The sequence below is a fragment of the Hemicordylus capensis genome, chromosome 2, assembly GCF_027244095.1.
Source record: "Hemicordylus capensis ecotype Gifberg chromosome 2, rHemCap1.1.pri, whole genome shotgun sequence".
Lineage (NCBI taxonomy): Eukaryota > Metazoa > Chordata > Lepidosauria > Squamata > Cordylidae > Hemicordylus > Hemicordylus capensis.
The window spans coordinates 50,701,576-50,727,904 of record NC_069658.1 but is presented as its reverse complement, the minus strand read 5'-3'; the positions used below and the strand labels follow the sequence as shown (position 1 = coordinate 50,727,904).

Sequence of the window (26,329 nt, the reverse complement as noted above, 5' to 3'; positions counted from 1 at the left end):
TGCTGTTCTCAATGCTGTCGAGATCGGACACCATCCTACACAGACCGCTCTGAAAGTAAGCACCAACAACAGTGGAGGACTTTATAGCATATGTACATTTGTGGGGGGAATTTAATCCAATTCTTACATTTCAAAAGCACTAAAATGATTTTATTTTTGCAGATAATCTTCCTAAATAAACTTTACTAATTTTCTTGTAATGCTAGGCTAGCTTCCATCTGTAGAAACCCTCAAACGAAACAATCAGATTTCCGTGATAATTTCCACCAAATTGCATGCAGGCACATGCATCCAATGTTAACAGTGATGGGGGTTTAAATACACGTCAGATGATAAATTAGGATTAGGACCTACCATCAGGGTAGGGTGAGTTAGAAATGTACATAGACACTTACTTAGGAGTAAGCCCCAGTGAACTCAGTGAGACATTTGAGTAAACATACATAGGCCTAAGGCTACATGGGGAACATTTCACGCTAATAACCCGATTGTCACTAAGTCAAGGAGGCTAAAGAACGTTTATTGGAAAACTGTGTGTGTAATAATATTTTCTATTGCGGTTACTCAGGAGGAAGTTGTCTTGCCGAGTGGTTGACCTATTTTGGGTGGGGAAGCAATCCCCCCCCCCCCGCCAAATAAAATACCTACAGTTCCTTTAATAAAATACCTTCTGAGGGGTGCGTGAGGATGAGGAGAACTTCACCTGCCGTGTGGCATTCGGCTGCCTGTCTTGCTGACGCCGGCTGCTTTGACGGAGGTACATCTGATGCTCTTTGCTGGAGCCTCAGATGTGGTCGCGTCTGCATTGCCTAGGCCCAGCTGGTAGGTGGGCGATCTTTGGGCAGGAGGCTGGTCTAGATGGCCTTCGGCCCCCTCTACGATTTTGGGCCAGGTTAGTTAAGCCCAGACAAGGGGCAATCTCTGCGGACGCACGGATTCCGTTTCTGCGGGCTGCGTTTTTCTCCGTCTGCGTAGCTGGGCTGCACTAGAGGAAGCCGGCGGCGGCAGCAGGAGGGGGGGGGAAAAACAATCCCGCGTGGGTGAGACGGCGCTAGGACCCAGGGGGACGCGAGGCGGCGGGGCTCTCGGAGCCAGATTGCAAATTCTCGTCGGTGACTCAGTCGGCTCCTCCGCGCAGCGCATAGTAGGCGGCAGCGGCAGCGGCAGCAGCGGCCGGGGCTGAGAAAAGGGAGCAGCAGGTCTGTGTGGCGAGGGTGGTCGGCCGGAGCGAGGGTGCGGCCGCGGGGCCCGCGCGTGGGCCGGGGCGCGGGCGAGGGGGGCGCCGGGCTGCCCTCCCAGCTCGGGCCTAGCATCGCTCCTGCCTCCGCCGCTCCTGCTAACGGCGGCCGCCGCCTGTTGTCTTTGCAGAGCGCCAAGATGGAGTACGAGTGGAAGCCCGACGAGCAGGGGCTCCAGCAGATCCTGCAGCTGCTCAAGGAGTCGCAGTCCCCGGACACCACCACGCAGAGAGCCGTGCAACAAGTATCCTCCGAAGGGGGACGGGGCTCCTGGGCGGCAGGCCGGCCCAGCGGCGGGGTGGCGGCAGCAGCAGGAGGCGGAGGCATGGCCGGGCCCAGCTTTTGCCGCGCTGCCCCGAGGCCCACCGAGAGAGGGAGGAAAGGAGGGACCCGGGGCAGCAGCGCCGCTCCCTTTCCGCGAGGGATTTCGCCGGGCGAGGCGGCTCGGCCGCCTCCCTGAAGTGGCCGGGGATGACGAGCTAGCGAGTGGAGGCCGGGGGCGTTGTAGGCCCGGCCGTGGCGCGGGCTTTGAACCGCGAAGGGAGCCTGTGGGTTTCGGCGCCCTTCCCCCAGGCCGGCCGGCTCGGCCCCGCACCTGTTGCGAGCCTGGCGCCGAGCCCCGGTTTTCTTTTTCGAGGCTTGGCAGCTCCGGTATCGGCTTCTTTCCTGGGCGCTCTTTCCTCCCCCGCATCCCATCCCCTCCGGCTGGGTCTCTGCCAGCGCCCAGCCCCCAGGAGCGGCGGGCTCCACTTTCCTTCTGATTATCCTGGTGGGCCCGGTCCCCGGAAGAAATGCCGCCCCTTCTCTTCCAGACGAGCCCAGTTCGGCCAGCCGTTTACCTTTTCGATAATAATTTGGCTGGTCTCCTTTTGAACGAGCACGTGGAGGTGCAGGATTTGCGACCCCTGGGGTCTTCGGCTTTGGCGCTTCTGCTGCCTGTTGGGCCATCCGAATGTTTTGTGGGTGGTAATGCCTGGTGAAATAACCCTCGATCTGTAATTTAATCGATAAAGCATTATTAAATAATGACTATTTCTGTTTGTTGTTGTAGACAGAAGATTAAATGTCACCTTCAACGGTGGGAAAAATAGATGTAGGTTTTAGAAATCTTTGTTCTTAGTTTTCATGTGTGGTGCATTATAAAGTAACCATTGTTTCATGGAAAAATGGCTGCTGGGTGTGTTTGTGATGGTAAAAGCCACAAACTAGTCGTGTTTACTTTTTAGAAAGGCTTAACTAGTTAAATCAAAGACACTTCTTACTTGGATTCTTGCAGGTTTGCAGTTTTTATATCTGCATTGATGCTACAATAAAAGAGAATGCATGTGGATGGATAGGATGAAGATACAAAATAATTGTGTTCTCTTCCCCCCACCCCATAATGGATGTTGTAGTAGAAGATACAGTCTCCCAGGATGTTGTTGTTGAAGATACAGTCTCCCAGGGATGACTGTAACTAAAACCACACCTAGTCATACACACAAATGCTTGATAAGTTTTCTGCTAACTACTTGAGGGGGTTACCCATACACTTGATAACATGTTCTCTTTAAAAAGGACTAACATACTTTTCAGGTTTAAAAAAAAATACTGATGGGTTGTAGGTATGGCTTGCTCAGATTTCAGTTTCCACAATTTGTGTTTATCTCCACTAAATGCAAATTCCAAGTTAATATCTCCTTTTATTTCTGAAATCGCTAGTCTTAAAATGAAATCTCTCTGTGTACATGGTTGTTCTAGGTGGCCTTAACTGGCTGCATGACATTCTGGGAATAATTCCTATTTCCATGCTATATTCATTTCCCCCATATGCATCCTCTAGGCTATTGTTAGGAATAACAAACTGTAATTCTCAGTCTCCCTAAGTGCAGAAAGTGGTCCTGACACTTCCCAGGTGCAGCAGGGTGGTTGATATTCTTGTTGACTGCACATCACCACAGGGTGGGGCTCTGGTCTCTGTACTGACTGAATAGGATGGGGTTAAATTACTGCTCCTACCCTGACTAGGTCATGATACACATACTGAGAATGGTTTAGTGAGGAACGTGTTCTTGGGAACTCTGTGAATTCCTGTTGAGGCTTTTAATTTTGTTTATTTAGCATGTTTGTATACCGCCCAAAACTCACATCTCGGGGCAGTTTACAATAAAACACAGTCTATAAAACAATGATAGATTCTATAAATCTTATGGTTTGAGAACCAGTGATATAGCAGGTAGGGAAATCCCTGCTTATCTGGAATCCTGTAAGAGTATTTTCCGGAACTTAACCTAGAATTGTAAAGACCCTGTGATTGTGGCTTGGAAGGTGTTATATGAAGGGTCCATGCATATCGGCTTGAGTTATTACCTAAGCTGTTGGCTTATTAGCCCAGCATCTATCTGGCCTGCAACCCTACTCCCTTCCAGAGACATGCATCAAAGTGTTCCCAAAGGATACTCCCAATGTCTCCCACAGCAGTGTGTGCCCAGGCTAGGTAGCCAATGATTGATTTCTGATAGCTAGAAAGAATACATTAAACATACCTCTGAGCACAAGTAGAGTGACATTCCCTTTTCACAAAGCAAATACAGTCTGCCCTGCGCTCCCCCCCCCGCAAAATAGAATTAATAAGGAGGACTTTGCTCCTCCACAAGTCTGAGTTCCTGAACATCTTTTTCTAGAAATCAAACAGCTTCTCCATCTCCATAGTAACAGTACCATACCTAACCAGGAAACACACATTCTTTCCCCTCCCTCCAAAATCCAGCCCTGATTTCACCCAGCTCTCATAAAGCAGCTCTTCACATTTAAAATACCATGTTCCCCCTTCCCTAACTCTCCTGCCATAGACAGCTCTTTATTTTTGCCACTTGCCAAGACATGGCTTCATTTGTTCTACAGCATAGTCTAGCAAATATCTGTTCCTCCTCACCACAGCTAAAAAGTTAGCATAAACTTTTCTTCCACAAAAGAAGTCCACTTTATAGTGTGTTTTCCAGCCCATGTTTCCAACAGTAGCTTTGTTCTTGGATGATTGTTTTTATTGTTTATTTAATCAGCCTTGGGAGGACAACATGAAGGGTTAAAGGTAAAGTGTGCCATCAAGTCGATTTCGACTCCTGGCGCCCACAGAGCCCTGTGGTTTTCTTTTGGTAGAATACAGGAGAGGTTTACCATTGCCATCTCCCACGCAGTACAAGATGATGCCTTTCAGCATCTTCCTGTATCGCTGCTGCCCGATATAGTACCAGCAGGGATTTGAACCAGCAGCCTTCTACTCATTAGTCAAGCATTTCTACACTGCACCACTTTTTACTATCTGGGAGCTAGTGCAAAATCAGGATCCCCTGCCTCCTTTCTGTGCTGGAAAACTTAGCTGCACAGAGCCAACCCAGTCTCTCAAACAGCAACACAGAGTTCACATGATTCAGTCTGCAAGAAAAGATTGCTTCCAATGAAGTTTGGCTTCCTGTGAAGGCATTTCCCCATTTGCTTTGCTTTTGCACATTCTTCCTCATGTGTACTTTGAGAATGGAAGTGAGGAGTGCCTGATCTGCTGGAAGTAGTCTTTCAGCATCTCCTATGGATGTCTCAATTTGTTACCTGAGGCAAGCATGAGCAGGAGAGACAAATTAGTGCTGGCACACATAAAGTAAAGTTTTGTCCTCAAGTAGGTGTTGACTCCTGGCGACCACAGAGCCCTGTGGTTTTCTTTGGTAAAATACAGGAGGGGTTTACCATTACCTCCTCCCACGCAGTGTGAGATGATGCCTTTCAGAACCTTCCTATATTGCTGCTGCCTGATATAGGTCTGGGAAGCATACCAGTGGAGATTCAAACGAGCAACTTCTTGCTCGCTAGGTAAGTCAGGAGGACTAACTGGCATGTGTGCACGTATGTGCACAATTGGAGCAAAAATGTTCAGTCCTCTATCAAAAGCTAGAGCTTCCATCTTTGCCTGGGGGAGAGAAGACCTCCTTCCCTTCCTCAAAATGTCCACGAAGAAAAGGAGAGGTGGTTTCTTTTTCCCTCTGGCTGAGTTTTTGCAGGAGAATGCATAGCCTAACTAAAGAATACAAGCTTTCTCCCAGCCCCAGTTTTTTCTAACTTTCTAGTCATGGGTTTTCCAATCCCCATCCAACAGCAGAGGTAGCAAGAGTTCTGTTTACTGAAACCTGGTCATATGCTGATACTGTACGTTGGTTTACCAATAGCAAAATGTGGTGGTTTCTCTCTTTATTTGAGAGGCTTTTGAATATTTTATCCTCTGCTTTTATCGGGTAGGTTTCTTAGTGTTTAGTTTTTCATTGATAACGTTTTCATTTTCAATTGTGGTTTTAGCCTGGTCTTGTACCTTTTTAACCTTATTAATTTTTATTTTATATTGTGTCTATTTTATTAATGTTGTCAGCTGCTCCAAGCAGTAGTGCACTGAAGGAGCAGAGTATAAATAGTTGATGATGATGATACAAATAATAATAAATAATATTTTAGTCTGATGTGGTGTATTATCCCGAGTTCTAAAATATACTCCACACAGACAACAGAGAGCAGTTGATCTGTTTTCCAAAATACTGCCAGATGGCTGGAATGTTCTCTCTCCCCTCTTCATTCTTTTGATTATTAACTGGGCATAAGTAGGCCCAAACCAACGCACACTCTCTCTTCGGGATTTCTTTTCTCCTGCTGAAAACAGCCAGGTCTTAGGACAAAACAAAAAAAGGTCTTGCATCCACCTTGCTTGCTGGGCTGGTTTCTTCCTGGTTAGAGGGGTATACTCTCTGCTGGTGATAGATAGGGAAGCTGCTCCTTCTCATACCTTTTTGAAGCAGGTGTGTGTTCAGTCTACTTTCTGTTATTAGTCTTTAGAGAGAGGTTTTTGTTGTTGATGGACCAATATACAATATGTTCAGTAAATGTTTTGTAATAAGGGGAGCTAATTGGGTATGATGACTTGCTAGAATGCCAAATAGCTGCTCCTGTGACAGATTCATAGGAGTTCTTGAATATTTTGTGTTGCTGAAGGTAACAAAGTCCAGAACAATAGGAAACTGCCTGAAGTACAATAGAATGAAACATACTCCTGTAGCAACACCAGTGTTCTCGATTGCTTTCATGTCCTTTTGGCATGGTTAGTAAGATGCATTAAAATAGTCATATGCATATCTAATATTTAAATTACTTAGTGTTATCAAAGGCGTTTTTTTCTGGCATACTTAATCTGAGTTAATGTCTATAAATTCCCAACTCTTTATCTTGTTCTAAGTTCAGATTGCAATCCTTGACATTGTAAAGACCCACTGAGGTCAGTGTGACACGGATGGTGCAAGTATCTGTCGTTATATCCTAAGAATATAACCCTATGCACATTTGCTCCCAATAAGATTCCTCTGAACTCAGCAGAACATAGTCCTGAGCAGATATGCATAGGATCAGGCTATAAGATATTTAAGTATGTGAATATGTGTTTTGCTTTAGATCTTGTATGGCCCAAGGCAAGTAAATGAAGATGATTGGTATGGTATCCATGTACATTACATCTCCTACATGGGGAGGGAGATAAGTATATTGCTTTTAATGGAGAATCCAGAAATGTGCTGGATAGGTAGCCTTTTAAAGAAGGAGGGAGGCAGAGACATGCATGCGTCCCACATGGTGGTGTGCTGTTTTTGATCCTGTCAGTCATGGTTATTTGGGGCAACAACTAGCCATTGGCAACCAGGTGACTGGCAAATGAGAAGACTTGGCAGATGTTTGCTGGAGTATCTTGCTACCTGGTATTTGGACCCCAATTATGCTTGGTAGACTTGGCAGACTTTGTACTTTGATCTTCTTTATAGCTTTAATCCAGTACTAACTGTGTATTTAAACATGACAAAAATTTGCAGTTTATGTGAAATAGTCCTTGACAGAATGCTTCTCTTCAGAAACTGGAACAACTCAATCAATATCCAGATTTCAACAACTACCTGATATTTGTTCTTACAAAATTAAAATCTGAAGGTAAGAAACTAGTTTTATACCACTCTTTAATAAATACTGTACTACTAGTAGAACTAAATAAGATGGACAGCTGAATTTCAGATTTCTAGTTTGTCCATTGCCAAGCTTTTGTGGAAGATTAGATTAGACTAAATTGTAAACAAATGCTTCATCCTCATGCTATGATCCCAAGCACAGTTATTTTGAAATAAGTTCTATTCAAACTTGCTTCAAGTAAATCTGATTAGGATAGAGATGCCTGTGTCTGTCAGGCAACATATAAGTGAAGGGTTCTAATCATTCTTCAAAAAACTGTGAATGAGTGTGCATCAGTAAAACTCTGGTGTACTCATGGCTGCAATATCTTACAGAGAAGCAAAATCCATTCTTTTAACTAAATGCTTATACAGATAAAGGTGATAATCATTTTTGTGTACCTAGACCCTCTTAATTATGGACTAAAGAAGCCTCTTTTTTTCTATGGTTCCACTAATATTCATCTATCTTGTGCTGCTTTAGTTATGTGCAAGTCAGAACTGCTGGTTGTCTTAATATTTTATGCCACTTTATTTAACAGTGACATAGCATAGTGGCGCACAAATGCATCCTTTCTTTTAAAAGAAACTTTGTTTTTTATTTATGGCTCCTTGTTGAAGACTTGGGATTTGATCTGTAACCTTGCACTTCTGGCTAAATTATACAAGCCCCTAGATTCTAATGAGAAAGCAGTAATGGATGCAACAGTGGCCTGTGTGCAGAGAGTGTATGGTCTGGGTTTTGTGTACATGCTGAGTCTGGGCGTTCAGATGTTCAGCTGAGTATGTTCTAAAGCCAGAGTTTCAGAATGTAGTCCAGATCACAGAATAATGAGAGGCAATTAAAGTGTCCTCTGCCAAAACTCTCCAAAACATAATTGGAGGGGAAAGCTTCTTCACTGGAATTTGCTTAATTAATCTTTGAAAAAGATTGAATCTGTGTAATCAAAAACTTCTTAGTAAAAAGATAAACAGAATTAACTTGGCCTAAAATGTAAAGCTGATGCTTTTTTGCTGTTATGCAAATAAAATATTTAATTCACTTTCATGTTTCAGTGCATTAAACAAAACCAACCTCATCTTCCACAAACGTTTTTTATTTGTAAGAAAAAACATTGTATGGCAGTCCAGTGGTGTTCTTTCAGGCTTATTCACCTGATAAGACTATTTCAGGATAACATTTGCCTTATTGTAAGCTCTAGACTATATATGCAGGTCAAATGAAGATCCCCAGGCTCTTCATCAGGGCGGATGACTTGCCGCTGCTCTGAAGTATTAAGTACTTATGATTGAATAAACTCTGGTTTGTGTAAGGCATTTTCAGAAATGTGGTGTGAAAAAATTTCCAAAACGTATCCCAGGAAATTTTCCTTATTTTTCTATGGAAACTTTTCCATTTATAAAAAATCTTTTATAAAACTCATTAAAGACAATGAATGGATGCCAATGCAATTATTAGGCAAGCTTGACCATTCCTTTTCAGATAATTATTCCTAGGAAGTGTGTGAGAGAGTACATATATGTTTTACTGATTTGTGAGCACTAGAGTAATCTGGTGGGGTTCTTCTATTAAGTATATAGTTCGAATAACATACCAAATTGGATCACAGTCTGTTTAGGGCATCAAGAAAATGTGCATAGTAATCTATTTCTGAAAATCTTTCATGTAGATTGTATGCAAATGAGAAAACATGAATAGGAAACTTTTCTGGAATTTTTTCCAGAACATTTCCAAATAGAATTTTCTAGAAAACCCACATCTCTGGGCACTTCATGTCATTATTGTAGTACCAGTTTTCCTATTGTTTAGCAAGGACCATAAACTGTAGCACAGAAATTGACTGTCTGTGCTTGGCAGAGTGAATGCTGCCACATGACTTTTGATAGGTCTTATAAGAAATGGTCTTTCCAAGGCAAGAGTGTTTTCAATATATACTGCAGGATCAAGGTTGCAGGTTTTTATTTATTATTTTATTTTATATATTTTTGTGTGATGGCTACTTTCCTAAAAAGTTCTTGGATTTGGTAAAGGTTAGCTTTAAGGAATGAAACATGTATGATGTGAGAATTTTGGCAGTGGCTAAGATCCTGTGGAATCCTGCAGCTTTATTGTTTTACGAAGCTTTTTAAAATATCTTTAAAAAAATTCTTATTACAGATGAACCTACGCGATCACTGAGTGGTCTCATTTTGAAGAATAATGTGAAAGCCCACTTTCACAATTTTCCTAATGGAGTAACTGACTTCATTAAAAGCGAGTGCTTAAACAATATTGGCGACTCCTCCCCATTAATCAGAGCCACTGTAGGTGAGTTGCAGATACATAACATTATTTGTAGCTTTTTGGTGGCAGCTTTGCATGTTTTGTATAGCATGACTTGCAGCCTTTTGAGTGTTTTTAAGTGGGTTTCTAAAACTTGCTTTAAAAAAAATCTGTTTCAGTAATTGAGGGTTTCAAGTATGCATTAAGATATTTAAATATCTCGACATATTTGCTTATTTTATTTTATTTTTTATTTATTGTTGAATTTCAACTTATCTCAATTGATAGTAAACTTATTGCTACTTTCATATAAATTGGTTTCATTTAATATTAACAGAAAACAGTGTGCTTGATCTCCCCCCCCCTTTGATCTCCCCCCTCTTTGAGAAACTAAATCTTGATGTTGTTATTTCCCTTCGCCAATCATGATATTTCTTGCCAGGAATTTATTTTAACATGCATGACAAACAATTAGAATGGGTTATAAACATCTACTGACTAGTAAGCATGTTTATATTTCACTTGCTGTACTAACATCTATATTATAGTGTTGATCAGAGCACTGAGCTGATCTGTTAGGGCTCATAAAAATAAAATAATTAGCTTTTGCAAATCCTTCCAGTGAAAGGCAGACTTTGGACTCAGGAGTATGGTGATGTTGTTTTGACATGTAGCAGCAAAGAATTGATTGCAGCTTGCTGCCTGTACTCCAGGGAAGCATAATCTGTTGCATTTCTTAGATTCTGTGCATATATGGTTGATTAAGTTGTGCAGTGTTTAAATGACTTCATGCTAGACAGCTGAATCTGCCACAATTTATTGTTGCTCCCACTTTTAAAAACAGAGTTGTTGATAAATAACCAGTTGTGCTTCTGATTTGTACTAGTCTAAGAGGATCATATAGAGTTAAGTATAAATCACATTTTTATAATCAAAGTGTGCATAGCATTTTTTGCTTTAGCGGAGAACATTTTCATTGATCCAGCCACATTTTGCGGATGTATTTCTTAAACTGCATTACTAAAGAAGGATTATATGAATTGGTGTTCTACAAATAGGCAGTTTAAGAGAAGCTATTTATAGCAGTAGGTTGATCCTGTTGACCACTACTTAGATATAGCCATTCAACGTGTGGGTATTTTGCAGCTTGATCCCGTGTATGTTTAATTGGAGGTAAGCCTTACTGAATTCATTAGGACCTGCTCCCAAGTAAATGTATGTGGGATTGCAGCATTAGCTTTTGGTCTCAATGTTGGAGGTTAATGTAAATTGTGAGGCCTGACTGAAAGGATTGATAACATTCTCTGCACTGAAAAAATTCTTTGTGTAGTGTCTTGTACTTGAACCTGCAGGTTATCTACTAATAATTCAAGCAGGTGGTGGTAAGACCTCTATTAAAAAAGCCCTCCCTTGATTTGACCAGCCTTCATAACTATTGGCATGTTTCAAATCTTCCCTTTTTAAGCAAGGTGATAGTGTGTGGTGGCTGTGCAGCTGCAAAAGTTTATCTAGATTACCTAGCCCCTTTTCAATCTGTGTTTCATCCTGGGATTGACTGAAACTGACTTGGTGGTGGATGACCTTCTCCAGGGACTAGACAGGGGGAGTGTATCCCTGTTGGTTCTGCTGGACGTCTCAGTGGTGTACGATCTCATTGACCATGGTATTGTTCTGAACCGCCTCTCAGGTACAGGGATCGGGGCTGGTGCATTGGAGTGATTTTGGTCCTTGGGGCGGGGGTGTTTCCAGAAGGTGGTGCTGTGACACTTCTGTTCTACTCCTTGGCCTTTGGTTACACAAGGCTCAGTACTGTCCCCCTTGGTGTTTAATATCTACATGAAACCACTTGGAGAGGATATTCAGTATGCACACGATGCTCAAGTCTACCTCTCTCTGTCATCGGCTCCTAGGGTGGTGGTAGATATACCGAACTGGAGGCTGGAGACAGTGATGGGATGAATGTGGGCTACCAATCAGGCTGTATCTAGACAAGATAGAGGTGCTATTGGTCAGTAGGAATGCCAGTCAAGATAGGGTGATTAAACCAGTTCCGGATGGGGTTGTACTCCCCTTGAAAGAGAAGTGTGGAGCTTTCAGGTGTTTCTTGACTCAGCTCTGGATGTTTGTATGCTCATGTGGAGACAGTGGTCAGGCGTTCCTTTGCACAGCTTTGGCTAGTGCGCTAGCTGTGTCCCTTTCTCGAGAAGACAAATCTGGCCACGGTTACCCATGGCTTAGTCATGTTGTGGCTCCATTACTTCAGTGCGCAATTCAAAAGCAAATTGGCAGCTAGTACCGCTCTTTCAAAATGGTTGTAATATGCTCCAGTCAAGCGGTTCCAGATAGAACCCTAGCAGCTGCATTCTGCACCAACTGAAGTTTCTGGATTTTCTTCAAGGGCAGCCCCACGTACTGGTTATTACCTTTAAAGCCTTTAATGGTTTAGGCCCTGGATATCTCCCTCGGAGTTGGATCCCTCAGAGTTCGCTAATTACAGACCTGTTTCTAACCTTTCATGGTTGGGCAAGGTGATTGAGCGGGTGGTGGCCTCTCAGCTCCAGGCAGTTTTGGATGATTCATATTATCTAGACCCATTTCAGACTGGCTTTCGTGTGGGCTGTGGGGATGAGACTGACTTGGTTGGCCTGATGGATGATCTCCAACTAACTATCGACAGAGGGAGTGTGACTCTGCTGATCCTTTTGGATCTCTGCGGCTTTCGATACCATCTACCATTGTATCTTGCTGGACTGCTTGAGGGAGGTGGCTGGCACTGTGTTACAGTGGTTCTGCTCCTACTTTTCTGGTAGATTCCAGATGGTGTCACTTGGAGACTGCAAAGTGAGAACTGAAGTGTGGAGTTCCACAAGGCTCCATACTGTCTCCAATGCTCTTTAACATCTACATGAAACCGCTGGGAGAGATCCTCAGGAGGTTTGGTGCTGGGTGACAATATGCTGATGTCACCCAGATTTACTTCTCCATGTCAACCTCATCAGGAAATGGCATAAATGCCTACTTGGAAGCATAGATAATGGGCTGAATGAGGGATAACAAACTGAGATTGAATTCAAATAAGACGGAGGTACTGACTGTGGGGGGGTTGGGACCCAAGAGATGGTTTAGATCTGGGTGGGGTTACACTCCCCTTGAAAGATCAAGTATGATGCTTGGGAGAGCTCCTAGACCCAAAGTTCTTCCTGGTTTCTCAGGTTGAGGCAGTGGCCAGAGCGCTTTTTATCAGCTTCAGTTGATATGTCAGCTACATCCATTACATAGGAACATACAAAGCTGCCATATACTGAGTCAGACCATTGGTCTATCTAGCTCAGTATTGTCTTCACAGACTGGACTGGCAGCGGCTTCTCCAAGGTTGCAGGCAGGAATCTCTCTCAGCCTTATCTTGGAGAAACCATAGAGGGAACTTGAAAACTTCTGCTCTTCCCAGACCGGCTCCATCCCCTGAGGGGAATATCTCACAGTGCTCACCAGTGTTCCCTTTAACAGGGATTCCCAGATGTTGTTGACTACAACTCCCAGAATTCCTAGCCAAAGGCCATTGCAGCTGGGGAGGCTGGGAGTTGTAGTCAACAACATCTGAGAATCCCTGTTAGAGGGAACACTGGTGCTCACAGTTCTAGTCTCCCATTCATATGCAACCAGAGAGGACCCTGCTTAGCCTTAAAACAGTGGTACATATGCTAGTAACCTCCCGACTTGACTACTGTAATGCACTCTGTGTGGGGCTGCTTTCTGCGTAGTCCAGAAACTGCAATTGGTACAGAATGTGGCAGCCATATTGGTCTCTGGGACAACACGAAGGGACCATAATAACACCGGTTTTGACAGAACTGCACTGGCTGCTGATCTGTTTCCAGATGAAATACAAAGTGCTGGTTATTACCTGTAAAGCCCTTAACATCTTGGTTCCAGGCTATTTAAGAGAGTGCCTCCTTTGTCATCAACCCTGCCACTTTTTATGGTCTTCTGGAGAGGTCCAGTTACGGTTGCCACCGGCTCGTCTGGTGGCAACTCAGGACTGGGCTTTCTCTGTGGCTGCCCCGAGGCTTTGGCTCCCTGTCGAAATAAGTGCATCTCCTTCTCTGTTTGTTTTCAGGAAGACCCTCAATACTTTCCTGTTCTCGTAAGCTTTTAATTAGAATTAACTGTAATAATTTTTAATAATTTGTTTTATATTGTTTTTATTGTGTTATGTGTTTTAATCTGTGATTTTTAATATTAAAATTTGTAAACCGTCTAGAGGTGTACTTATCAGGCAGTATAAAATATGATAAATAAATGTCTGAAAGACTGTCTGCTCCCAAAGGTTTCTGCTCACCAAATAAGGTATCAGAGTGGCCTTTGCTCTGTGTGTGAACATTGAAAAAGGCTGAATTATTGTGCATGAGGGACAGGGTCTTCTCTGTTGTTGTCCCTAGGCTCTGTAATGCTTTCCCAGTGAATGTCCGTTCTTTGACATATTTGGCTGCTTTTAAAAAAACTAAAGACCTTTCTATATGTTCAGGCCTTTACCCATTAGGGACTGCAAGATTTCCTGTTATGGTATTTTAACTTTTGTAATCTGCCTTGGGATTGCCTTTTGAAAGGCAGTATAGAAATTGAACAATAAATAAATAAATTCTCTAATTCAATTTAACTGCATTGTACACATGTGTGCTCTGAGTTGAATGCCCATTTTTATTTGTAGAACATTTTCAGTCTGAAATGGCTGTGGTGTTTTGTGATGTGAAGATGTTTCAGAGATCTCAGTTGGTAGCTGATTGCTAATGGCTTAGCAGTTTTGCCTAGAGGGAATGACTGGTTCCAGAAATGGTTTGTTGAAACATAAAAGGTGGGTTCAGATGTCTCGAGCCACCTAATGGTGCAGCGGGGAAGCAGCCTGCCTAGAGAGCAGGAGGCTGTTGGTTCGAATCCCTGGTGGTGTGTTTCCCAGAATATGGGAAGCTCTTATATTGGGTAGAGATGTGCACGGAACTGCGTGGGGGAGGCCCGAAGGCAGTGGGGGTATGGCTTTAAGAGCAGGGGAGGGTGTACTTATCCCTCCCGCCACTTCCCCCCTGCCGGCATCCATTTTTGCCAAAGCCTGTCGGGGTGGCAGTGTACCTCCCTGCTGCCCCGTTGTCCAGATATGACCAGAAGTATCTACGCCTGTGCATGCTGGCGCAGGAACGCTTCGGGTGTGGACAGGTGCATCGGATACTTCCGGTCATATCCAGGCAACGGGGCGGCCTGGAGGTACGCTGCCACCCCGATGGGCTATGACAAAAAAGGATGCTGGTGGGAGAAAAGCAGCGCGGGGGATAAGTGCACCCTCCCCCGCTTTTAAAGTTAGACACCCCACTCCGTCGAACTGGTCCCATACACATCCCTAATATTGGGCAGCAGAGATATAGGATGGTGCCGAAAGGCATAATCTCATACCGCATGTGAGAAGGGAATGGTAAACTTCCTGCTGGGGCAGCTCACATCCCCAAAAGCCCTGTGCACTGTCAGCATGCACATGGTGTCCGCACATGCACATGTGCCATTTGTGTGGTTGGCATGGTGTTGCGTGGTCAGTATGGTATTGCTGACCACACAAATGGCACCCATGCATGCCAAATGGTGGGGTGTTTGTGCTGATGGTAAGTGAGGTTTTGGGGATGTGCATCACCCCAGAAGGAATTTGGAAGGGGAAGCAGAGAGCAAGTTAGCTCCTGCTCTCCTTTTCCTTAAAGTTACCTTTCTAATTTCTCTAAAAGTGCTCAAACCGTGCTTCAAAACATGGTTCAGGCATATCGCTAATACCTTGCCACTTAGGTGAACCACTGTGGTCTCCCAAGTGTTCTCACTGCTGTCACAATGCTGACAAATCCCAGGCACTAGGGAGCCATGGTGTCTAGAAATTTAACCATGGCATCTTGACTAGGATATTCAGAAGTAGGTATATTTAATAAAGTCTTTATTTGTCCCAGGCAGCCCTTTCCATTTTCTGGCTCCTAAATTTTTGGGCTGGCTCCTAGAGCCAAAGAAAACTTGTCAAGAACTGCCATAATGGCTGCCAGCAGCTGGGATAAAGGAATCAGTTGCATTGCACTGCAGCTGAAAAATGGAAAAGCTACATGTGTAGCTGCTGCCACCACCACCAGGTAGACTTCCCCTTTCCCTGCAGTATTGTCCTAAATGCGTATTCCAGCTTGGGAACAGCAGTGTGATAGAACTTCATGTGCTGCTTGCCTGCCTGTCCAGTTCTTAAGCAAGGTGGTGCTGTAAAAGCTGCGTCACATCACATTCTTCAAGCCTTTAGGAAAATGGTGGACTTGGAAGGAAGAAGAATTCTTGATCTCAGTTGTTTTGAATTAATTCATTGTTGTCAGCTTAAAGGATCATTCCACATTTCTGTTGAATATCCAGATGCCTAAAGAGCAAGATTAAGTACATTTTCTCTGTCTCTTTCCCCCTCTGCACTTTTGTTTCTGATATTTGTTTATTACACTTGGATGCTGTTATAACAGAAAATCACTTTGGAACAACTTTGGAGTTGGTAACTGTGTGTGTGGTTGTTGTTTTTTAAACTTTTCTCAACACATCCAAGGTATCCTGATTACAACCATTGCATCAAAAGGAGAATTGCAGAATTGGCCTGAACTATTACCAAAGCTTTGTAGCCTGCTAGATTCTGAAGACTACAATACCTGTGAGGTGAGGCTTATTTTTCAAGTGATGTAAATGATCTTGTTTGTAAGAGTGTTAAATGTGTTGCTTACAAGAGAGTGAAAGGAGGGGAAAATATTGGGAGTAATTAGTGCACAATGGACACACCAGTATCCAAATGCACTTTCTCATGTAAGTATAATCCTCTGTAAATATAATTCTTTCTACATCCATTTGAGTATGAGAACAACTTGGGCACATCGAAGAGATCAGGACAGTCAAGACTAGATTTGTAAATGTTTAAATTTATTCTGTCTCTCTTTATCAATATATTTCGTTCTAGGGGCTCTTGTGAGACTTGAGGTAGATGGGTTATATCTTGAGTTTGAAAATTAATCTTTAGTTAAGTAGATATTTGATTTTTTAACACATTAGATAGATGGTTTAAGAAACTTTTTTCATAAGTTCATTTTAAAGAGTGATTTTTCATTAGAGTGATGAAATGAATTGTTGCATTTAAATTGTATTTTCAGCTTGTCAGGCATGTGAGAGTGAAAACGGCAAATGTGTAGTATTTAATATTAAAATAATTTGTATTAATATCAGTTTCTTTCATATTTAAAAAGTGATGTTTTTATTTGAATCTTTCCACTGTAGCTGATGATTTCAGTAATAAAGACATAATGAATAGTATGATTTTTTTCCACCGTAATCGGAGCTCATCCTAGAATATAGGGTTGTATACCCAGCATGCCTCAGGCATAGACAGGAGGTTATCACAGCAGAATTTCCAGTCAGTAGGAGGAGGAGCCCAAAGCCCCAGTTCCTTTCCTGTCTTGCTTCAGGCAATGACAGTGAGAGAGAGCTCTTCAAATCCTAACAATCACGGCTAGTCCTTCTATTTATTCCTTCTCTTCTTCCTCCAATTATCCAGTGTGTGAGAGTGGGAAGGGAATCTATTGATTGATATAAATTCCAAACAATCTTTTTTATTTCTAATTTTGTCCATTGGCACTTAGTTCATTACTTTTGCTTTCTGGGTTTCCCCTCTTCTGCTCCGTTATGGACTAGGCACAAGCAGCCGAGACTACTGGGCTCTATGTCCTGATCGGGAATGGAACAACTTGCCATGGCCAACCCGTTGCTGGTCAATTGGACATGGCCAACTCGCCTCAGGGACAACTCGCTGCAGGGAACAACTGCCTCCCCCCCCCCACAAGCCCATCCTGTCACTTTGGCTTTCGATCTGGAGGGGACAAGCAGGAGAAAGGCAAGAGGAAGCTAAATTTCCACCTGCCATCCACCAAAGCATGTCTATTATGTTCTGCAGTGGAAGGAAGAATCTCTCTGCATTCCTACCTGTGGGGTTGTGCCTCATGAGAAGTGAAATGTCAGATGTGAAGCCTGCACCAGAGCTTTATAGCAGGCGAGCTGCCATTTTCCTCCTCATATTGTCCCTTTGTGGGTCTCCCCAAAGCAGCAGCAGACCTTGCTGCTGAGTTGTCTAATTAAAGCAGACTACCTCGCTTGTATCCCATGGATAGTAACAGAACATTTGTGGGATTTGGTGTGTAGTTGAATTCTGAATTGTTTAGCAAAACTCTTAGGAGGAGATTTCCTGGCCAAGGTGTGTGTGCATGGAAATTCTCTGCAGGAAAGTACAACTCACTGCACTCTATGGCCCAGCATAAAACTGCTTACATGGCAGAGAAGATATCAAGATGCCACGCCAATCATTCACTCTGCAGGATTGTACTGATTGTTAGGCTTTTAACTATTAATTTATTTTTGCATGAACAAGGGACTGGGCTGTAGTCTGGGCTGCATTATCTGCATGTTGAAAACTGGCATATCTCCTAGCATCCTCTCCATATCAGTTATCTCATCTGGGCTGCATTAGCCGCATATTGAAAACTGGCATATCTCCTAGCATCCTCCCCATATAGAACACAGCCTTTTGTTGGACACTGTGGGGTTTCAAAATAACCACGCAATTGTCAAAACATGCTTGTATTTGGTGTGGTATTTGGTAGACTGTCTAAGAAACTCTGCATTCCTACATGTGGAGTTGTGCCCCATGAGAACTGAAATGTCTGGTGCGGATCAATTTCCCCACTCTGTTTCTGGGCTCAGCCCTGTACAACTGCCAGAGCTTGGATAAGTGTATACATGCTCATGCTTCTAGATGTCTGCAAGTCCACAGTATATTTGTTACTGACTCCAGAGCAGTATTATGACCAGAACGCCATATTGGATCAAAATAGCCCCTTTTTCATATTTGTCACCAATCGGAACTATTTATCACCTCTGGAGAGGTGACAAAAAATGCAATAGTAAAAAATCAAAAAACATTTGTTACTCTTCTCAGATTTTGATTCTGCTGTTTAAATATGACATTGTAGTACTGTAGTGAAAGAGGTGTGATAACTTCATTTAGTAACAGCATCTTTCTTTCTTTCTTTCTTTCTTTCTTTCTTTCTTTCTTTCTTTCTTTCTTTCTTTCTTTCTTATGACCAGAACACCATATTAGTTCAAAATAGCCCCTTTTTCATATTTGTCACCAATCTAAACTGTCCTAGACCTGTTTATTTTGATGAGACCTGTTGTTCCCTACGGTGAGTTGTCCCTGCAGTGAGTTGGCTGCGTCCAATTGACCAGTGGCGAGTTGTCATAGACCTGTCCTGATCCTCCTCCCTATCATAGGTCCAGCCAAACAAAAGTGATCTTCATCCGCTTCGCCTGCTTCTAATGGTGACACTGCCCAGGCTTCTGCTGCTCCCGCTCTAGAGTGGACTCATCGGCGGCCCCTAAAAAGGCCAAAAAGAAAACAAAGCATGCGCTCCCAGCTGCTTCACTACTACCTGCAAAGCTGCAGAAGAAGAAGAAACTACCGATCTCTCATCTGAGCGAATGGCTCTTACTGCAGGTGGTTTACCAACAAAGGCAGCGCGATGGATCCCCTCTCCGTGCCTTGTACCACAAGACATCGTGAAAATGAAAGTGCAAATGTTTGTCTGGCACGATCTTGCGGGAGGGGGAACCGGTCATACCGCTCAGCCCCGCAGCTCAGTCAGCAACACTAGAGATACCCTACGAGGGGCAGCAACCTGGAGGAAACCCAGTGGTACCTGTAACTGTGAATAATGCCTCAGGACCTAGTGCTCCAACACCCTCCCCCCCCCATTTCAGAAGATGCAACGCAGTGGCTTAAAATGTTCATTGCAAACGAGTTTCACTCCCTCCTCCCCACCATACCCCCTGCCCTCCCTGCTGCCCCTCCCTGGCAACCCAGGGCTCCATCCAAGCCATTCCTTTCTTCGTCCCCCAACTCCAGCCTGGTTCATAAAGCCATTTCTGTGGGGGAAAGGTGGTGCTTCCTCCTCAGATTGCCTTGCCACAGCAAAAGAAGAGCCGACTGCTCCTCATCCTCCTGAGGAAAATCTTCCAAAACAGCCTTCTCCAAAGGGCAACTCCCCTATCCAACCCCTCCCTCCAAATGCCAACCTAGTGGTTCCTACTCCTGCCCAACCTCCTCTACCCAATGCCTCTGAGTCTGAGGAAGGTGAGATGTCTGATGAGGAAACTGCTACTTGGCCCTCCAATTTGAACAGGCTTTTCAAAGCCACTTGCTTTGAAATTCTTATGGCAAATGTGAGGAGAATCATTAATGCTGTAACTACGCCCCCCGGTTCCTAGCCAGGGCCTGGACGAGAAGGTGTTTCCATCTTCCTCAATGTCTCCCCCTCCGCCCCCATACCCTTCTCCCTGCTCTTCCATTCCACCATGCTAGTGGAATGGGCCTCTCCCTTTGCCCATAAACCTGCCATTCCTTTCCCTGCCAAACTATACTCAAGACATCTCAGCAATTTTAGCCCCTCCCATGGTAGATGCCTCTTGGCACAACTGGTCTTGGGGGCCATCATGAGTAAAAAAGGTGAGGAACAATTAAAGATTCCAGAAGATAAGAAATGTGGATTTCTTTTGAGAAAAACCCATGATGCTTCAGCTATGGTCATCAAGGCCACAGCAGCAAACTCCATATTTGCCAAAGCCTCTATCCTTTTGGGCCAAGGAGCCCAAGCCAAGTGCCTACAATATATTCCACCTGAGAATACCATGCTCCATTGAGGTGTAACTAAAATGGCTAAAGCTGCTGCCTTCATGGCTTACTCTAGCCTGGATTGCATACAACATGTTTCCAGAGCTATGGTGTCAGCCGTGGCAGTTAGAAGATGCCTATGGCTGAAACACTGGAAGGTTAATTCAAAATCAAAACTAAATCTCGCTTCTATCCCGTTCAAGGGAGCTCAACTCTTCGGTGAGTCTTTGGACCGCATCTTGGTCAAGACACGTGATAAAAAGAAAGCCATTCCCTCTACCAAGACAGACTCGTGTAGAACTTTCAGAGGGAATTCATCCTACTTCCATTCTTCTTCTTTCAGACAAACAGGTTATTCCTCGGGCAGCTCCTTTTGAGACAACCAAACCTTCTCCAGACCAACAGCTCACCTCCAGTGGCATCAATGCCCCAGAGCAACATCCAAACACCAGTTCAACAGTCACAAACAATGACTCGCCACAGGTCAGAGGCAGACTCTTAGACTTCGCTCAAGCCTGGACAAGGGTCACCTCCAACCACTGGGTCCTCAAAACAGTCTCAGAGGGCCTTCCCTTGGAGTTTTCCTCCATTCCCTCAAACCACTTCATTTCAACTCCAGTTCTGAAAAAGCACGACAAAGGGCCAGGTGGCACTCGCGCACTCTACAATGGCACTTGCTCCCTTACCAGGACCAGATCTCAACAAGCAGTCAAATTCTACTTCCTGTTACTCTACCTCTTTGCATGTCCCTGCTTTGGTGGAGATCCTCAGCCCTAACAAAGGAGTTCTCTCTGAGCCCTCCTCCCCGCGTCACCATCATGACAGATGCCAGCCTCTTGGGTTGGGGAGCCCACTATCTACACCACTACGCACAGAGCAAATGGTACCCCAAAGAACAGAAGATGTTCATCAACCTGTTGGAACTCTGAGCCATCTGCTTAGCACTGATCCACTTCTACATCCTCATCAGTCAGTCATGTACTTGTCTGGATGGACAATGTAACAGCAAATTCCTACATAAACAACCAAGGAGGTACAAAGTCCAAAGCTCTCATAGTGGAATCCGCCAGGGTATTCAATTGGGCAGAATCTCCTCTCCATGACACCTGAGTGGAACAGCAAATCAAAGACCAGACTCTCTGTCGCCAGAGAGTCAACCCAGCAGAATGGTCTCTCCATCAAGTGGTATTCCAGACACTATCAGAGAACCTGGATTATCCATTAATAGGCCTCTTCTCAATGCACACCAACAGCCAACTACCCAGGTACTTCTCTCGATTCCATCATCCATGGGCGGAAGCCATAGATGCCTTATCGTCCCCCTGGCCAAAGGGCCTATTGTACGCTCCCCCCTCCCCCCGGTGGCAATAATCACTGAAGTAATACAGAGGCTTCGTCAGGAGAGGGCCCTTATCATTCTGATAGCTCCTCTATGGCCAAGATGGCCAAGGTTTGTTGATCTGGTCTCTTTGTTCATTTGTCCACCGTGGCCTCTGCTCAGGCCTTCTGTCACAAGGAGTAGTCCTCCACCCAGATCCAGACTGGCTCCAACTCAATGCGTGGACATTGAGCGTGCAACACTAGCTGTCCAAGGTTACGATACCATGCTTCCTGAATACCTTCGACCAACAGGATTTACCAGACCACTTGGATGGCTTTCTCCCAGTGGGCCAGAAGGAAGGGGCTTCTTCCCACTGTGGCAGGCGTTCCAGTTGTGTTGGCATTCCTACAATCCAGCTTGGAACAAGGCCTCCACCCTAACACACTCCGTAGACAAACTTCAGCCCTAGCCTCCATCCTTGAGGTTAATGCTCCAGGCTCCACTCTTTTTCACCCATACATCTGACGCTTCCTAAAGGGGGCAAACAATCTGACTCGTCCGCGATTCACAGATTCCCATCATAGAGCTTAAATAAAGTGCTCAACGCATTCATACCGACACCTGTTACAAGAAGCTTCTCTTACAAATCTCTCCTTCAGGTTACTCTTTCTGGTAGCAATCACTTCAGCAAGGAGGGTTTCTGAGTTGACGGCACTGTCAGTCTGTAAAGAACTTTGCTTCTTCTAACCGGACGTGGTCATACTCAAGTTAGATGCAACTTTCATCCCTAAAATCAACTCCACCTTCCATCTTTCCCAACTAGTAGTACTACTATCCTTCTATCCTTCTCCAATACATTCTAGAGGAAAAAACTGGCACACCCTTGATCTATGTAGGGCCCTATGTATTTACATCCATAAGACCAAGGCGTTCAGGAAGTCTGATTCCCTCTTCATATCCTTCCGTCCATCCACCTTGGGGAATAAGGTCACCAAGTCTACACTCTCCAAATGGATAAGAAGAGTAGAGTAGAGCTGGTCTTGTGGTACACTTGTCCCCTTAAGCTAAGTAGGGTCCACCCTGGTTGCCTATGAAAGGGAGACTAGAAGTGTGAGCACTGTAAGATATTCCCCTTAGGGCATAAAGCCGCTCTGCGAAGAGCATCTAGGTTCCAAGTTCCCTCCCTGGCATCTCCAAGATAGGGCTGAGAGAGCTTCTTGCCTGCAACCTTGGAGAGGCCACTGCTAGTCTGTGTAGACAGTACTGAGCTAGATGGACCTATGGTCTGACTCAGTATATGGCAGCTTCCTATGTTCTATGTGTCTATGTCTACCATCTCCCTAGCCTATGAGTCCATGTACATTCCAGTGCCCCCGGGCATTACTGCCCATTCAACAAGAAGCTCTTCCACATCGGTGGCATTTTATGCAAATACCCCCTTATAGACCATCTGTCAAGCAGCGACCAAGTCGTTGGTAACTCCATTCATTAAGCATTACAAAATTGCATCCTTTCACAGTCTTCGGATGCCCTGTTCTGCAACAGGTTGTGTAATCTTCCGCTTCCCTCCCGAATCCTGCTCCTGCTTGGGTATGTCTCTATATTCTAGGATGGACTCTGATTTTGGTAAAAAAAGAGACATTGGTCTTTCCTGTGAAGGGTTCTTTTTCACTGTAATCTGAGCCCATCCAACTCTCCCATGGAAGCTTTCTCTTCATGCCAAACTCCCCTCCTGCTTATCTGGGGAGAAAATCTTCATTCCTCTTTCATGGACAGAGACCCAGGGTGTCAGTCCTTCCTTTGCTGTTCTGCATATTGCTTATCTCTGTTAACTTATCTCTCACAAGTCCTTTTCAACTCTCTCTATACTTATCATGGCACCCTTCAGAACAGCAGTCAGTAACTGAGGCTTTGGGGCTCCTCCTTCTACTGTCCGGAAACACTACTGTGATAACCTCCTGTCTATGCCTGAGGCATGCTGGGTACACAACCCTATATTCTAGGATTGGCTCCGATTACGGAGGAAAAATACATACTATTCATTATGGTGAAAAAGAACCCTTCACAGGTAAGACCAGTGTCTCCTTTCCCTAATGGTAGTAAGCCATCCTATAAAATGGGATGGTTTTTCCTCAGACAGGTCTTTGAAGTGTTGGAGGAACTCCAGAAGGAAGAGTTCCTGCTTCCTCAGGTCTCAGCAGCAAAGAGCAGGTTCTTGTGAGTTCCCAGTAAAGGAACTTCTAATTTGATATTGCTTCAATAAAATTAGAAAGTTCTCCTTTTTTGGTGACACTGGTTGTGGGGGTGGGTTCCTTGGGTTCTGCCCGAGCCATATTGGTGTCGTTTTCTCCTTGAACAGTAGCAGTGCCACAATGTTCTGTTAGGAGAAATCGTGCAATTGGTGGATGCTTGCAGGCCATCTGGTCCAGCCCCTTGCTTGATGCAGGAAATCTAGAGCTAGAGAATCTCCAACAGATGTCTGTCCAGCCTGAGCTTGAAGACCTCCAGTGATCCATTTGCCCATGTAATCCTTTAAAGCCCAAAGACTCCAGGAAACTCAAATCCAAATGACAGCCCTCCAAGAATTCTACCAGATCCAGCTACTCAGGCTTTCACATTTTATTTCATCTTCCACACAGCGTTCCAGTGAGGCAAGGCAAAATGTAGTCTGGTAAAATAATGCTAGTCAGATCTCCAAACTGATGGGCATCTTCTCCTATTTGCTCATCTTTGACCTAAGATTAGATTTGATGTTGGGCCCTGTAAACTGTGTTGTGGGTTTCATACTAGAAATTACAAGGCTTCTCAGAGCCTTGTTATCTCCTAAGTTCATATCTCTGTTGAATCATTGTCCACTGACACAGACTACTTAGCATTTACTGGGGAGGAGAGCTGGTCTTGTGGAAGTAAGCATGAATTATCCCATTTGCTAAGCAGGGTCTGCCCTGGTTTGCATTTGAATGGAAGACATGTGTGAGCACTCTTAAGATATTCCCCTTCAGGGGATGGGGCCACTCTGGGAAGAACATCTGCATGCAGAAGGTTCCAAGTTCCCTTCCTGGCATCTACAAGATAGGGCTGAGAGAGACTCCTGCCTGTAACCTTGGAGAAGCCACTGCCAGTCTGTGAAGACAATACTGTGCTAGATGGACCAGTGGTCTGATTCATTATAAGGCAGCTTCATATTTTACTTTTAAAAGGCACTCTAGACACATTTATTCAACCAGGCTTTTAATTAGATTTATAGTGTAAAAATTTTTTAATACTGGGTTATAAATGTTTTTAATTGTTAATTGATTTGGTGTTTTAAATTACTTTCATTGTAAACCACCCAGAGATGCAAGTTTTGGGTGGTATAGAAATATTTTAAATAAATAAAATATGTTCCTAGAGATCAGGGTTATAGAGCATGTCTCCTGGGCATTCTGGGGAATATGGCACGTTGAAGAACAATTATGCAGGTGATTCTGGACTTAAAATAATAAATAAATAAATGTAATATATAAAATGTGTCAATCTTGAGGAAAATGATGCTTGAGACTCTTTTATTATGGCAGCTATTTGTAAGAGGGATGTTCTAATTTCAGTCAACATTTTCAGTTTACAACTACATTTACCCATCTAGCTAAGCCATTCCCACTTCCTTTGTTCTTATATGACAGGCATTGTCAGTATTTGACTCTGCTGTTTGGACTAAAATTGGCCCTACACACTTTAACCAAGATCTTGGCTGCCATTGTTCATCTCTGTACTGATGGTATTATGGTGTCCTTGTACTGTATTTACCTGAATCCAAAACTAGGGTTTTCCCAAGTTTTTTTAATATTAAAATTTGGGAGATCGTTTTAAATTCAGAGTCCTGTTCCTTTTGAATAAATCAACCACAATCTCCAGGAATATGTGAACAACTTGGAACTTTAGAGCTGAATGCAAGGAAGCTGCCATCTACCTCCAAAGAGGGAGGAGTGCCTTTTTTTAGGACGAGTACCCTGCTTTATTAGGATTTTTTCTTCTTCGTGGTGCTCTTCTACACTCTTTTCAGGTGGCAAATTGGCCTGACTATAGAACCTGAACAGTGTGACTAAATCCAACTGGCTCTACTTGATTCTAATACCAGCTATCTATGCAGTGAAACAATCTCTGGCAGCCTTAGGTCAAGCACTAAAAGTGAACAACACTTAAGTTTATCTGAAAAGCAATGCAGGCCACAATCTCCAGCCTTGGATCATGTTCCTCCATCAGTTCAGCTGGAGATGTCTTAAATTCAGGGGATCGTCTTAAATTCAGAGTCTTCTTTTATTTGGGTACATACAATATTTCAGTGACATATTACTGAATTTCCCGTCTATGCACAGGGCCTTTTTGACCATGATAGCTTATCTTGAGAAACATTGTGATAAACCGGGATTAAAAGTATTCTACAATCTATTTGGAGGATACATTTGGAGTGCAAGATTTTTGTCTTCCTGGACAGACAGATGGAGGTCTTGTGGCTCATTAAACACAAATTCATTTTTTTCAGCAAAGACTCCATTGTGTTTGCTGCTACAGACTAATATGGTCTCCTAGATCATTCATCTAAATCCTAGAGTAGGAGACTAGATTTTCTTGGAAGAGGAGATCAGGAATCAAATTAACCAGACTGTACAGCAGGAGTGGTCAGCTCTTGTGTTTCCTTTATTGTTCCTAGGCATGTTCATATCTTGCCAGAATGCATTCAGCTGACACGCTTCGTATTGGACTTCTTCAGAGGTT

General features: G+C 43.9%; 1 protein-coding gene across 3 annotated transcripts in view; it reads left to right on the top strand.

Annotated features, from left to right (window-relative positions):
* Positions 1-1,033: 1,033 nt before the first annotated feature.
* TNPO1 (transportin 1) overlaps positions 1,034-26,329 on the top strand; it is a 113,717-nt gene continuing 88,421 nt past the window's right edge. The window contains exons 1-5 of one of the 3 annotated variants that reach the window (XR_008316509.1): positions 1,034-1,199; positions 1,369-1,482; positions 7,148-7,223; positions 9,396-9,545; positions 16,096-16,202. Coding sequence is in view for 1 of the 3 variants with exons in the window: in XM_053297566.1 (XP_053153541.1) it covers positions 1,378-1,482; positions 7,148-7,223; positions 9,396-9,545; positions 16,096-16,202 (438 nt within the window). In the remaining 2 variants the exon portion in view is untranslated. The remainder of the gene's footprint in view (positions 1,200-1,368; positions 1,483-7,147; positions 7,224-9,395; positions 9,546-16,095; positions 16,203-26,329) is intronic. The other 2 variants (XR_008316510.1, XM_053297566.1) reach the window with 2 other exon arrangements.